Here is a 14,814-nt window from a genome sequence, read left to right as displayed (position 1 = left end):
CCAGTACACTTGGATGGTCCAATGCCTCATTTTCACAAAGAAAGATTGCTTGGTGTAATCAGAGGTAGCAGCTAACCATGTGACTTAGTGGCCTGCAAATCAAAGCAATAAAATGTGTGAAAAAAAAGCCTGCCCAGATGGATTTGTGCAGCTGTTTAATCTCGTGGTCTGCGGCTGGGTGATGAGTAATATCTTTTATCTTTAGAGTGCATCTTCCTTTTGACTCCAAAGGAAATCCTTTTTCTCCAGAGCGTAAAGAGGGAACTGACTAAGGCCTGGATGTGATGACAAGAGAGTGAGTGTGTCCGGAGGAGAGGAAGTGGAAACTGCATGAGGGTATCCCCTTTGATAAGTCTGACTGATACTCTGACCTTTCAGCAGAAGGATTTAATCTGAGCCACTGGGGAGTGAGTGAATGACTAAATACCTTCATGTTTTTCATTTTAAACAATGGAAGGAAAAAAAAAAACACAGACACAGGCATCTTGAGAACATTCATCAATAATTTATTTATCTTACTCTCAAGAACCACCACTGCTTCTCATCTTGAAAATTCATCATCAATTTCCAACAACACAGTTTTGAAAAATGTAAAGTTACTATACAAATTTTTAATAGAAAAAAGAATAAATTAACTGTGGAATTCAGTTATTTTTTTTGTCAATTCCACATTTTTTCTACAACACCTTTAATGTATTGTTACAGTTGAACAGAACTGATAAAATCAAGTTACATGCTCTATTGTCTGGTAGGGGGAGTGTTCTACTATTAAACTGTCTGTTAAAATAAGCTTCATTTTGCACATCTGATAATTGAATCTATTGATAATAATGAAGATGTCTAGATCCTACGTGACAAAGCAGTAACTGGTCATTTTGTAGCACCTGAAAGGGTTGTTACAATGTCAGAAACTAAAAAAAAACAATACTGGTTCATATAAAATGGAACATTGTTAAAACAATGAATGTGAATGTTAAAAACCCCACAAAAACCTTACAGTGCCCCTCCATACATACAGGAAAAGACTGATAAAAGAGTTAGTTCATTTGTCTTGGAGTATTACAAAAACCTCATACATTTCAATGGAGCACAGAAAATATGGTGCATTTGGAGCTACAGAGGGGAGGGGACGTCACACTTTTCACATCAGGCTCAGAGGTCAGAGATTACCACAAGGTCAAGATGGGACTTTCTTGGAGGGGGGGGGAGAAAGACGTGCTAATGTTAGCGTATAGAAGTCGGATGCTGAATGTCTTTGGATCTGATAGGCATGCATGGGATTGTGTCTTTAGCGCACAAACCTGGGCAGAACACTTAAAGTGAGCAAAGCAGGGTCAAACTTGTACTCTAATAGGTGACTTGAATACACTAGAGTAATTAATTCCTATGAGATGGTAACCAGAGTGTGCTGGTTCCAATCCTGGGTAAAGACTGATCAGATGTGACCAGGCATGGGTGGGTAACTCTTAGAGAACCAACCATGCAGGGAGTGGGGTAAACCTTCTTATTTAAATAGTCGAAAGAGAAAGTGGAAGATTACAACAACTGGTCAGTGCATAAAGGAAACACAACACTATGAGGGACAGGGTTAAGATGCGTACCGTTCCTCCCAAGCCATACAACATGTAACGCCATTTATCCAGACATAATGGTGCTCAAAAACACGTCCACTTCTCTCTTCACTGAGATGCAGAATCTGAAAGTAACATCTGAATCATTCAGATTTTGTGCAACAATGAAACAATGATTCTTAACATAAACTGTGGTTAGGGGGAGTTGAGGGGGATTGATTTAGATACAGCTAAAACATGCAGTGTTCTACTTCCTTCTGACAAAACCAGGTGTGCTTTTCTAACCTTTTTCTGAATATCTGATGTGTTTTTTTGAGGATGTGTGAGAAAATTATTCCCTCCATTTGAAAGGGTCAAAGAATTATTTGTTTCCATTCTACCTATGGCTTCTTTTCTGCCCTGATGTTTGGGTAATAATTGTTGTCGACCTGAAATTCGTTGATGATGTACTAATAAAAAGAGCACTAAAGTATTACTCCTTGTTCATGATTTTAGCTTTTCTAGTTCCCTCTTATGCACTTTGGACAACTCAAAATTAAGATATTCAGAGCGGAAAATGAGAACGCACTAACTGTAGGTCCAGCCCTCATAGACAAGGTTAACTTTGTGCTTTTTTAAAGTACATTTGAATAATTCCTAAGATACCTGATGCCAAATCAGAGAGCAGTCTGCTGTTGTTATACAATGGCTATGGGATTTACTACTAGCTTGTAGCTTGAAGGAGCGGCTGTTCGAGTGCTGAATTACAGTACAAATATAAAGCACCAACATGTTTGGCACTGATAAACTTAATGTGTGCCCGTAATAAAGGGTGTCGTGACTGTCAGTGTGTGTGTCCTAGCCGGCATTGAGTTCACTAACTGTCTCTACTCAGTCAGGATGCTCCTGTCACGCTGAAGAGATGGACAGAAAGATGAGAAAGCACAGTGCTACAAAAGGGGACTCAGCGTGGTGGAATAGAGCCAAGAAGAGACACTTTAGAGAGTTATCACTGAACATTCTCAATATCAAACACAAGTAACGGCGATAGATCTCAACAGCCAGAAATCTTTTACCTTTAGGGGTGAAAATTAAAAATATGAAAAGGTGAAATCAGAATGTCTGTGTCAAAACTACAGTGAAATAAAATGTTGCAGTAACTGTGACTTGCTGTGTCCACGTTAACACCCCTGAATAATTCCCCCCTACCCCACCCCAGCCCAGCCCAGCCCACCCCCACACTCTGGCTAAGTACTGATCACAATTCACCATGTGGCCAAACATGTGGAGAGAGAGAACTTGAAAAGACCAATTAGACATTAAATAAACATGAATGATGAAGTCACTGAAATAAGCATAGATTAGTGCCAAACCCAATAACCACAACTCCAAATCCTCTCTGTGATGCACTAATGATCTTTTATACCATCACAAGGCAGAGAACACGGCAAAATACCTGCTTCATTTCACTCTGTAGATTCAAACCAGTCCATATGCTTGTACAATGTTTGTTATTGCTATAGTCCTCATCAATATCCCAGAGTCCCATAAACCATCCTGATATTGTCACTGTGAATTCACTTACATACAGCTTACTGCAAGGGCACCAGCCCTGGTGTGACCAGTCCATCCAGTTAGTTGTCTTTGGTTGTGGGTTAAACTGAGAGGAGCTGAATTTGTCATCTAAATGTTTGTTAATCCAGATTTTTTTGAAAAGTCTGTGTCATCTTCTCTTCTTATAAATATGCAGGGACAAATAAACAAAAAAGACAAACAACATTAATGGGTATAATGAAATCCAACAGCCTGGAAATGGGTTTTAAACTGGTGGCTCAAATCCAGCAGGTATCCTCTGATTGGGTGGCAGTGCACTGGAGTTAGTTTAGGGGCCAAAGATGAGATATGAAACAGATCCTGAAATGGCTGATGTTGGTTCTGTTGAGTCCTATGTTTGATATTTTTCTGTGCTCTCTCTTCGCATCGCTCCTTTCCCTCTTGCCCCATTGCTTGTGTGCTGAGGGTGCGTTAAGTATGGGCTCTGTGGTGCTGTAGGGCAACAGTTCAACAGCTGAGGTGGCACTTCTCAGTCTGTCCTGTAAAACCAGCCCTTATCAGAGCCCAGCAAGTGTGTCCCTGTCCAGCCGAGCTGTGATAGAGGGGCCTAACAAAGAGGTGGTGAGATGGATGGAGGGCAGGATTTAGGAAGGAGGGAGGCTAATGTCCGGTCCGCCTGTCCGGTCAGAGCAGGGTTTTTGTAGGGCCTTAAGGATGAGGTTGTTGGTTGTCGATGGGTAGTAGTGAAGGACAGTGGAGAGGCAGTAGGAGAGGGCAATGGAGCTTTTCTGGGCCCCTATAGGAAGGTCTCAGACCAGGGTTCCAGGTTTGGCCTTATCATGTCCGTACCACTGCACATCTGCCAGCTCTGAACACAGGGGGCTGCTGAGAAAACAGCTGTCACTGAAAGACCTGCAGAGGAAGTCACACACCAGGATGAGACAGACTTTCATCACAAAAGGTTAATTTATCAAACATTTAGGGTGAATAGGATACACATTTTAACTTAGATAACACCACAACACTTCCCCAGTGGAGTACTGACATTAAGACAATTTTTTTTCCCTATTATCTATTTTTGCCATTCATTAAATGTGATATAAAACAGGCCATGAATGCTATATAAACATATCCCTCTTTAAAAACCTTTTGAAAGACACTACAGGTCAATAACTGCTGATATTACAATGAAACTTTCACAGTACTAAAAAGGGGGACACCACGGAGTCTACCTTCGTGATTACTTGCATTAAGATATTTATTTTTTGTATTACAAGATTTCTGAACTTTTATATTCAAATATCCAAATGAGGCATTATCTAATGCTAATGGTTATTTTAGGAGAAATCTACAGACGCAAACAGACAAAGTGTAGTGAAATAAACACCTAAATTTACATTTTGGGTGTTTTCTTTACACTTGTCTTGAAGAACACATGTCATGGAAGCCCAAAATCCCAAAATTGAGAAGTGCATGAAAAACCAATGTTTTTGCCTGTGGTGTCTCACTTAAATACAGGAAATACATGGTTTCAAGCATTTATCTGCTCTTAACATTGTTTGTTAAAGAATGTTCTCTGTTACAACACGTACATTGCATGGTTAAGTATTTCTATTAGTAAATCCTGAAGGAACAAGCCACAGTGTCGGTGTCAGACCACAGAGCAGAGCACATGCAGAGATCAGATACAGATGCAGCCAAGGAAGGAGTACATGACACAGATATCTCCACCGTCAAACAGTTAGAAATTGTACACATTCCCCATTGTCAGCCCCCCACGGTTGATGATGAAAGTGAGTAGTAATGTCGCATGAATGTCTGATACTTTGTACAGTGCACAGACAGTTTTCTATAAATAAAAGTCTGATTGTGGCTACATTCGGCACTGCTGTCAGGTTATATTTTTACTTTATTTTCTCTCTGTTATGCTGCTGCTGTGTTTTCCCAACAGTACACTGTAGGTTTAGATCACTGTGAGGCCGACACCACAGACAGTACCTCTATGCATCAGAGCTGGGCTGAGGGGGAGACTGACAGACGTCCTCAGTAGGAGAGCTGTCTGCTGTGCCTCTAAACCAGGAGAGAGGACACACACACAAGGAAAGGAGGGTTAGTGCAGACAGAGAGAGACGAGGAAGAAATGACAAATATTAGGTAAAAGAGAAATTTTATTGACGAAAAGGTGAATGAGTGAAAAAACAAGGAACAAAGATGCAGTGAGTGAAACGATTACACAGATAGCAGATTTGAATGAAAAGTCAAGAGTAGTGACATAATTTGAGTCAGGAAGTTAACCGCAAATCACATAAAAATCATTCTTAAGGATTAGTTCAAAAGTGTAACAGTATCAGCTGACAAATAAAACAGTCAAAGCTTGTGAGGATGTTAGAGTGAGGTTTGGACCATGAATGAGAGAAAGAAGCTGTGTAGCCAAGTTGCAGTTTGCCCCAAATGAAATTCATATCTGGCTTCAAACATCTTGTCACCTGGTCTCCTGCTGCTGCTGCATGTGTGTTGGTGTGTCTCTTACCCGCTCTGCCAGTTGAGGATGTGCTGTGGGCTACAGGGGGGCGTGGGTGTCGCTGCATGTTCGCTGGAGGGCGTCATACTCCTCTGGCTGTGAGGGGATGCAGCTATGGGGAAAACTGACAGTTAGTTGTGCTAAATGAGACACAGCACATGCAGCATGAGATAGAGAGACACAAGAATGAAAATACACTTGCAAAGAGACACAGACAATAAGCAAATATACCTAATAGAGGCTATAGTGAGGTGAGCAGCAATGGAATGTCAACTATACTCCACTTATGGGAGGTTAAGGGGGTGTGGCCTCAGAGACACTAAGACCATTTGGCTCAGGGGTCACGTAGCACAAAGGTCACTTTACAACACATCCACAAGCCTCGTTGGCGCAGTAGGCAGCGCGTCAGTCTCATAATCTGAAGGTCGTGAGTTCGAGCCTCACACGGGGCATGAATATTTTCTATATCCATAATTTGTCTACACAAAGTAGTTTGTGATTACATTTTCAAAATAGCCTTGTATTACTACAGACTTGTCAAACTTAGGTTTCTGAGACTGAGTCCATATGTCCAGATTTCTCCACACTGGCACACTCTCAGAGCAACCAGGCTACCATGAAACTTATACTTTATACTTAATAATTTATAGGATCCAACTGTGCCAATAAAATCAAAAATGAAAAAAAAAAAAACAGACATTTGTTGGTCACCTACAAAAACTTTGTGATGAGAGGGTTTAATGTAAATGTTGCACAACCAAAGTCTGCAAGGTTTCAGTCCAAAACCAGTCCAGAATAATAAATAATAAATGCTGAATTGCTGAGTTACTCATCACTCAAAGCGAACACACATATTGAATTACTCATATAGTTGTCTCATTTAGAGTATGCCAATATACCTAATACATGATACACATAAACCTCGTTGGCGCAGTAGGCAGGGCGTCAGTCTCATAATCTGAAGGTTGTGAGTTCGAGCCTCACACGGGGCAGCTGGATTATACACTTACTCCCTAGTTACTGTTTCCCCTCATGCTGTAATGCCACAATGCACTAACCACCCTGAGAACCACCAAGCCCTTTTAACAGTGGCTGCTGCTGCGATGCAGTTATTGCCTGAAGTTCAGCATGTTGAACTCTGAGTGAGTGACTGAGCAAAATCTGTGCACATTCACAATAAACAAAATATTTGGTGTATAAAGAGAGTGTAAAGCTTTTATCAAGACACATAATAGTTTTCCTGTATGAGATAGGGTTTAATGTAAATAAATGAGGGAGACTTACCTGGTGAGCCCTTGGCGAGTGTCCCTACTCTACTCCCTCGACCATGTCCCAGGGTGCCTTGTTGTGACCCTGTCTCGGAGGAAGTAGACCCTGAATGTGAGTGACTCCTCTCCTTCAGGCTCCCTGAGGACCTCTGGTACCAGCATCGCAGTTCTTCAGAAACTGCCGCCCTCCCCCCTCCTCCGCTTCCACCACCCTCTCGCCCCAATGACGGAGTCCGTACGATCTGAGAGCGGGACGGCGTGAGTCGGCCGCTCCCCTCTCCTCCCTCTTCTCCCCCCCAGGCCTCCTTGTACAGTCCACCGGCCGTGTATGAGCTGGAGGTCTTGAACTGGGCCTTGACGCTGTAGTGGCCCTCCTGATCGCTCTCCAAGCTGCGCACCACCACGGGGTTGGGGCTGCCCTCCACGTATAGCGGGTACTCCTTGATGCGGTACTGGGAGGAGGGCTGGCTCTGGCTGTGGAGGTAGACTCCGTGGTGTCCCCCTCCCATCCCCCCTCCTCCTGAACCTCCACCGGAGCCGTTCTTAGCTGCCAGGTTTGGCATGGAGCCGGAGTTAGAGGAACCCAGGTGACCTGCAGACCTGGAGGGAGAGCAAAGGACAAAACATACATCAATCTCACAAAAAAACTGTAGATTTCTTTATATATAAAGTACATTTTGTCAAAAAAGAAGTTGTGTAAAGAAAGCCTCTTTCTCTACATCTCTCCTGTCCTTACCTGTGCCTTTGCCTCTGCCTCTGTCTGGCTTTGGAGGGCGAGTCCTCTCCAAGTGTGGAGTAGTTGGGGTTGCTGCCGGGAGGTCCGCCAGAGGGGTAATAATGCTCTGAGCTGCTTTGGCTGGTGCAAGATGAACAGTCGTCCAGTGGGTCAGAGCCATTGGAGCTGCGTCCTGGGACCAGGAAGAAGTCAGGGCTGCCCAGTGTTCCCAGGGTGTGCGGGTGTGTGTCAGGGTCTGGCGCTAACAGTTTGCCCTGGGACTCAAGGCTTGAGCTGCGGTTCCTAAAGTGCTGAGCGAGACTGTGCAGACGCGTGGGACTGATGTCCACTGACCTGTGAGAAGCAGAATCACATAAAATCTTAATATGTGGGCTGAGCTGGAACAGATCTACAGAATGAATGGTATTTTGAATGCAATAATGCACAACCAGGTGATTTTTAGAAAAGAAAAGCGAAGGGAGAAGACACAATGTACCCTCATACCACTTAGTAAGGGCTAGGAGTTTTAAAGCCTTCTCATTACTCAGCATTTTATAGCTACATATAGATATATATAGAGTTATAGGTCTTGAATAACCAGTAAACAAGTGAAGATATAAAGACTCACCTAGTGGAATGTACGTAGTGTGAGGTCCTGGTCCTCAGGTCCGGGGTCGACGGCATGCTGGACTGAGAATTCCAGTGAGGGAGGCTCCTGATGGGGCTGCTCTGCAGGGAGTTACTACCTCCTGCTTCTGCACTGCCGGAGCTTGGGAAACGCCTGTGACTTGACAAAACGGCAAGGAAACTAAGCACAGTTTATAATAAATGTTATTGCAAATCCAGTATACTCCTGTCATCCAACTTTATATACAGTCCATGCTCAATTCTGAAGCTGGATAAGATAAACTCTGTCCTACCTGGAATGAGAGGAGCGTTTCTTGACTTTTTCATAGGGCTCATCCAGTGACGATTCACTCCACATTTTGGGTTTGATGGGTGATTTATCATAGTCAGGGCGTGAGTAGTGCAGGTGCCGCAGTCCATCCAGGGACTGCGGTGGAGGGGGCCGACTGTGAGATGGTGGTCGAGGAGGGAGGCCCTTATGAGGCGATGCTACCGGAGAGAAGGTGGGAGTACCTGTAACTTGAGGATCATCTGAAATAGAGTAATTATTGCATTATGCTGGAGCAATTAAGAGAGTTTATCATTCATAAAAGCATGAAAAATGTATCAGTTAGTTACAATATATCGCAGAGTAATGTGAAGGACAGGGACTCACCATCATCCAAGACCAATGCATCAGACAATGAACTGTCTTCAGAACCAATGTTAGCCTCTATAGGACGGGAGACAAAGACAACGAAAGGAGGTTTTATTACCACACTAACAGTAATACTGCTGTGTATGGTGGCATCTACGGCTAATAGAAATAAAGAGATATGAAAACAATTTCATTTCCCTGTACTGAATAGGAGTATATCAGTACCCTCTATGATAAGCGATGCCCTCTGCGTAGGCTTCTTGCCAGAGCGGACCCGGTACTCATTGATAGAGTTCTCAATTTCCTGGAGCTTCTTCAGTGCGTTCAGATAAGAAGTCTTCCTCTGCTTCTTCAGCTTCTTACTGCTCACGTGAGGATCACTGGCAAGACGCCTGGCTGCCTCCGTAATCTGGGACTGAATGGCAAACTCCCGCTCCAAACGCTCCAGCTCCTCTTCCTGGGATAAGCACACACACACACGCACGCACACACACACACACACACACACACACACACACACACACACACACACACACACACACACACACACACACACACACACACACACACACAAACATGAGTGCAAACTCTGAGTAACATTCGCTCACAGTTTTAGCAACAGAAATCTCCCCAGAATCCAAAAACAACAAGGCTGAGTTTGCAGACACGTATTCAGACTTTAACTCTCCCATGCAACGTATTTGGTCAGACACACACATAAAGCCTTGCCAGAGAAAACACACTGCGGAAATCATTTATCTGTGCTGCAGACCCGCATTTTCTCACCACTGGATATTCTCTATTGAGACAGTCTGTCCCCCAATAATAACACCTCTCCATCAATCCGTCCTCTACTCCTCTACACTTCTTTGTGGAAAAGAGACTATAAGGTTAACCAAGTAAAACATACTCAGTCATCCTGCAAATGTAATGCATATTGCAAAATGTGTACGGGCTGCAATATACTGTGTAGTATATTATTGAAGAGTAGTATAAACTTCCAAATATGATTATAGTCAAGGGAAATACTTGTGTGCAGTCATATATGTGAGAACACACACATGATTTAATTTGCCCCCAGAGAGACAGAACAATGATGTATTAACTTGCGTCACATCTTACTGACTACCTCAGTTCTGAGGAATCCCTCTCTCTGACAATCCCTTCACACTCCTGCCAGAGTGGCTTCTGTTACTCTCTGTGTGTGTGTGTGAGTTTAAGGTGTTCAGCGTAAATTAAGAAACATCTTTCTGCTTGCAAGGCAGTTTTGTGATATTGTGTCCCTGGATTTTTTTCAAAGCAAACAACCTCAGCGACACACACACACATGTCTGCACACATACAGGCGCGCACACAATCCTACTATCACCACTTCCTGTGGCGAGAAAGCTGCCAGACTATTTTTAGAAGTTCTGCTGCTCTGGAAACCTACCCGTGGCACAAAAAGACAGAAATACAAAGATGCAGTAAAACCTCTTTTACAAGATCCAAAACGTCTCAGACGTTTTCCTTTGCTTACTTAACAACTGAGAAGGGATGAGTTAACTTCTCATTATGACAATCATCAGCCCAACAATTATCTGAGTATTAAGTACTTAGTTGTGAATGAAGTTAATTCTGAACAGCCCTAGATCTGAACTGTATAACTTCAAGCTTTTAAACACTACTTTTGATCTATAATGCCCATACTGTTCTTAAGTGGATCATTAACATTACAGCCACATCAAAAGGAGATAAACACTCTTAACCAATTAGCGCTGCATTCCACATATTTTAATTACTGTAGCACGGTGCCTGGCACAGGTACTGACTGTGGTTTTATGTATGTGCTAGAAACACTGACACCGCTTGATGACCTCCTGTTGATATTTGGCCTATGTGGGGAGCAGGGAGATTGCAGAATGTGATAAAATGCTACTGTAGAGAATAGGGAGCTGCAGCTTCACCTCTCCCTTTGGAAGAATTTTCTGCTCGTCCAGTTTGAAGGCGGTCCCGATCTTCCGTCTCACTGTGGGCGGCTCCTCTCCTGGATCCAGAGGATATTCTTTAGGAAGCTTTCCTGTCAGTTCCTACAAAAAACAACAAGTTAGAAAAGAAAAGCTCAAATGTATTCTAGGTTTAATTTGCCAGATCTTTCATTTTCTCATACCGCCTCCCTGATGCAGATGCTCTTGAGCTCCTCTAGTCTCTTTTTTAGCGTTTCCTCAAGTGCTTCCTGCCTGGCCCTCAGTGCTGCCAGCATGTCCTTCTTAGCTGTCTGCGAGCTGTCCGATTCCTGAGAGCCTGCAGGGTACAGACAACACATAACGTGAGGGCAGGAGTCTGGAACATTATGTGTGTGTGTTTGGAGTTGTGGGGGCTTCTTTGTGAGGCAGATCGCGAAGGGGAGGTATAAACTATGCGTGCACCTGCTATTCCTGCAGGATGTTTACAGGGAAGTGAATGGAACGTTTCGATAAGGAAACTGACTTATAGTGGTTCGTTTGTGTGAGTGTGCGTGCTTCAAGGAAGGGGCAGTTTAGGACAAAGTCTGTGACGCACAATCTCCAAGGCCCTGAGATGGTGCCAGTCTTGTTTGCAACACGCCTTGTTGAAAAAAATACATTCCACACACACACACACACATACATATACTGTTTCTCCCTGTTGCTTTCTCTCCGTGGTCAAACACAGCAACAATACAAAACTAACTTCTGCTGTAAATGTTTTCGCAAAAAGAAATATTAAATAGCTCTCTATTGCTTAGAGACATTTAAGGTCAATGTTCTACATCTGCAGTTTTGCACGTATACAAACCCTAGCAGTGACCCTCCAACTGTTCTTATAGCAGCTCATATATATTCAGTATGGTGTGTTGCATGAAGTTGAACAGCCATATTTCTGTTGCGCCTCATTTGCACCCACAATGGGTGAAGCCATTGATCAGGAAAACTCTTTGATCTAGTCAGACAGAGACGTGTTGGCTGTGGTGAATGAATAGCAGGGGTGCATGAATGTGGCATCACAGCTCCTGTGACATGTTTATGTTGCTGGGCAGAGATGGCCTCCACTCAGCACTGCATCATAAAATCAACACACTGACAAAACACTAAGGAGACAAGTGACAAGACACCAGACAAATCAGACAGATATATAGAGAGGGAGAAAGAGGAGAGAAAGGGAGATTAGGAGACTAGGAATGGATAGCTGAAGATATAAAGGGAAGGGACTAGGGAGAGATACATGTATCTAGACTGAGAAAAGGAGAAAAACAGATCAGATCATCATCAAGATGCTCTGTGGAGCGATCAAAATGAGGAGAGCATTCAGGACATTTTTACTGAAAGGGATAGTGTTGTTCTTTCCCAGAAACAGTAATTGATTCGGTAAGCAGTGCTATAATCTAAGTAGCAAATAGCTCCCACACAGACACACATGCTCGCCTCTTCAATCATGAATCAACGATGTTGATTTGTTGTAGTGTACGCAATTTTATATGTGAATATTCAGCAGTAGATAATAAAGTTTGAATACTTTCAATTACCACATTTGCTTTCCTAGCATGCAACACACATTACATGGCTATCTGTGTTAAAAGGGCACTTCCCTTAATAGTTTAAATGTGGTTCATGTACAAATATTGCTGTCACACGCATTACTTGTGTGGATAGATATGGATAAGCATTGTTTTAAAAGCCGTGGCAAAGTTGTACACTGACCCGCTGCCCTTTTCATTCCCTCACTCCCTAAATTTAGAGGGGTCAGGGGCCTCTGGAGGATGAGTTTGTGTGACACAGAGGGCTGGGTGTGGTGTGAGTACAGTAATGTGTGTTAGAACATTCAGCACAGGATCAATGGCCTCTTTCCAGAAGCAGCTGTTTCTGTCCCTCCAGTTGTCAACGAGACTCCCACTCACCACCACACATGCAAACACCAGACAAATATGCACACATATCAGTTGTGGGTCGGAGTCTGTTTCTCCTTCTCTCTCAAGCACAGTCATACACACTGACCATGTACTGACCTGACGAGAGCAGACTGCCACTGCTGCCACTTATAATTTTGCCCTTGCTTCCCATGTTGGCTAGTTTGGAGGTCTTCAGGGTTCCTGTTTCCGTAAGGTCTATAGCGATCTCACTTAAACTCCGCGCTGCATGGATCTTAGACTGCAAAGAAAATAATGGAGATGGTTTGTCAAAGCACATCAATAAACAGTTTAATTGCAACACTCTTCCTGACCATGCTTACTGTATCTCTTGTACATTTTTAATAATGCCTGTGGTCTGTGGTGTGAGTGTGCATGTAGTGGGCCTGACTGACCTTGCTCTGCTTGCGGTCCAGGTAGAACTGGTGTTGGCTGATGGCCATGGCCCAGATGGACTTGATGAGCGCAGGACAGGCGTACCACGTATGCACAGCGATGCCACTGTGACCAAACGTCCTTCTCGTCACAGACGCCCTACAGTAGGAGCGGACACAAGGCCTCCTTATATACACTGAATACAAAAGATGGCTACATATATTTACAACACTGACAACTCCACCATTACGACAATTACTAGTGCAGTTAAGAGAGGGAAAAGGTATTAGAGGCTTGAGAGAGTAAACCTGAAAGAGATATTTTTTGCAGAGCCACACACGATGTTCCCCATTGTTTACTCATCCTTATTTAAACACACATCTGTAGCTGAGCAACAGACCAGCTCACCCTAATGACAGCTTCCTTTAAAGAAAACACCACTGCTCTCTGTTTCACCCTGTCTCTTTTTCTCCCAGTCCCTCCCTCTCTCCCTCCGTCTGTAGAATAACACTCCACATATATAGCCATGTTAAATAAACACAAGAGAGGTCACTTGCTCTGCAAAACAGCTATTGCGAAGCCATCTATCCTTCTGTGGTCAGCTATCAAGGGTTTACCCTGAGTGTGTGTGTGTGTGTGTGTGTGAGACAGAGAGAGAGAGAGAGAGAGAGAGAGAGAGAGAGAGAGAAAGAGAGAGAGAGCACATGTGTTTGGTGTTTGTGCATACATGTGGCTGCACAAGTGTGTTAATATTTAGCCTATCAATCTGTCAGGCTCCATCAGGACATCCCTAGTATCTTGCTCTATTGCCAAGAAAAATGCTGCAACCATTACTGAATTAGATTCCAATCTCTCTTTTTGCTGCACTGAAGTTTAAGATAAGATAAGATGAGATAGGATACACATTAATGTCCTTGGAAGGACATTTGTTTGTAGTTTGAATCTTAACACATTCACATGAGGCACGGTGGTCATTTACAGTAAAAGCTACTGGAAGGTGCCCATAACTGAGGGGAAATTCTTCTAAACTTCAAAATATTAGCTGGAAAAAATGTAATAGCAATAACATTCAATTACTATGACGGTATCATGAAATTAAACACTTAGCTCGGCAGCTTAAATTTGTGATATAAATTTACCTCCTGGGGTCATGAACTTCCACTGAAAACTTCTTCTCTCTGAAGTAGAGGTTCTCCAACTGACGCCATTGGAACACCTGAGGTTTAGGAGAAACACACTCTTCAGGGCTGCTCAAACAAAAACATGCTTCACATTAAATCCCACCAGTCTTCAGCCAAAATCCTCTATTCTCTTCTGTGTATGTTCCAATTTGTTTTGAGAGAAAGTGCAATGGATACGGAGGAGGAGGAGAAAAAATGGAAGAAGCTGACGAAGAGGAGGAGTTAAGAGCAGAGGAGGAGGTGGAGGGAGTGAAGAGGACCTAGTCTGTGGCTCTCTGATCAGGTCCAGACCAGGCAGTCTTGTCCACAGCAGATCCCTTCGCTTGGATGGCCTCACTCAGTAAGACAGTGTGAGAGGGAGGAGGCTTTCTTTCCTCTGCTCGGATTTTCTTTTTTTTTCTCTTTTCCGTCCCTTTTATGAACCATCAGCTCCTCTTTAAATGGAGCCAAAGCCAGCTGGGCGAGAAAGTTTCCCCCAAGAC

At 43.4% G+C, this 14,814-nt stretch overlaps 1 protein-coding gene and 1 non-coding gene across 7 annotated transcripts in view; one reads left to right on the top strand and one right to left on the bottom strand.

The window, feature by feature from the left end:
- Positions 1 to 485: 485 nt before the first annotated feature.
- frmd4a (FERM domain containing 4A) overlaps positions 486 to 14,814 on the bottom strand; it is a 113,332-nt gene continuing 99,003 nt past the window's right edge. For 5 of the 6 annotated variants that reach the window (XM_059334557.1, XM_059334558.1, XM_059334555.1 and 2 more), the window contains exons 12-24: positions 14,292 to 14,367; positions 13,172 to 13,314; positions 12,876 to 13,017; positions 11,022 to 11,155; positions 10,819 to 10,941; positions 9,098 to 9,329; positions 8,891 to 8,947; positions 8,529 to 8,766; positions 8,237 to 8,416; positions 7,630 to 7,962; positions 6,910 to 7,493; positions 5,635 to 5,737; positions 486 to 4,016 (exon numbers count right to left, since the gene is read on the bottom strand). In XM_059334557.1, coding sequence (XP_059190540.1) covers positions 3,914 to 4,016; positions 5,635 to 5,737; positions 6,910 to 7,493; positions 7,630 to 7,962; positions 8,237 to 8,416; positions 8,529 to 8,766; positions 8,891 to 8,947; positions 9,098 to 9,329; positions 10,819 to 10,941; positions 11,022 to 11,155; positions 12,876 to 13,017; positions 13,172 to 13,314; positions 14,292 to 14,367 — 2,448 coding nt within the window. In that variant the 3' untranslated portion in view covers positions 486 to 3,913. The remainder of the gene's footprint in view (positions 4,017 to 5,634; positions 5,738 to 6,909; positions 7,494 to 7,629; positions 7,963 to 8,236; positions 8,417 to 8,528; positions 8,767 to 8,890; positions 8,948 to 9,097; positions 9,330 to 10,818; positions 10,942 to 11,021; positions 11,156 to 12,875; positions 13,018 to 13,171; positions 13,315 to 14,291; positions 14,368 to 14,814) is intronic. The other variant, XM_059334560.1, reaches the window with a different exon arrangement.
- trnam-cau (transfer RNA methionine (anticodon CAU)) lies at positions 6,005 to 6,077 on the top strand. Its single transcript has one exon. It is a non-coding gene; the product is annotated as a tRNA-Met (tRNA).

Source organism: Centropristis striata, chromosome 6 (genome assembly GCF_030273125.1).
Source record: "Centropristis striata isolate RG_2023a ecotype Rhode Island chromosome 6, C.striata_1.0, whole genome shotgun sequence".
NCBI classification, from domain to species: Eukaryota; Metazoa; Chordata; class Actinopteri; order Perciformes; family Serranidae; genus Centropristis; species Centropristis striata.
The sequence above is the reverse complement of the archived record's forward strand: the minus strand, read 5'-3'. Positions and strand labels throughout refer to the sequence as shown.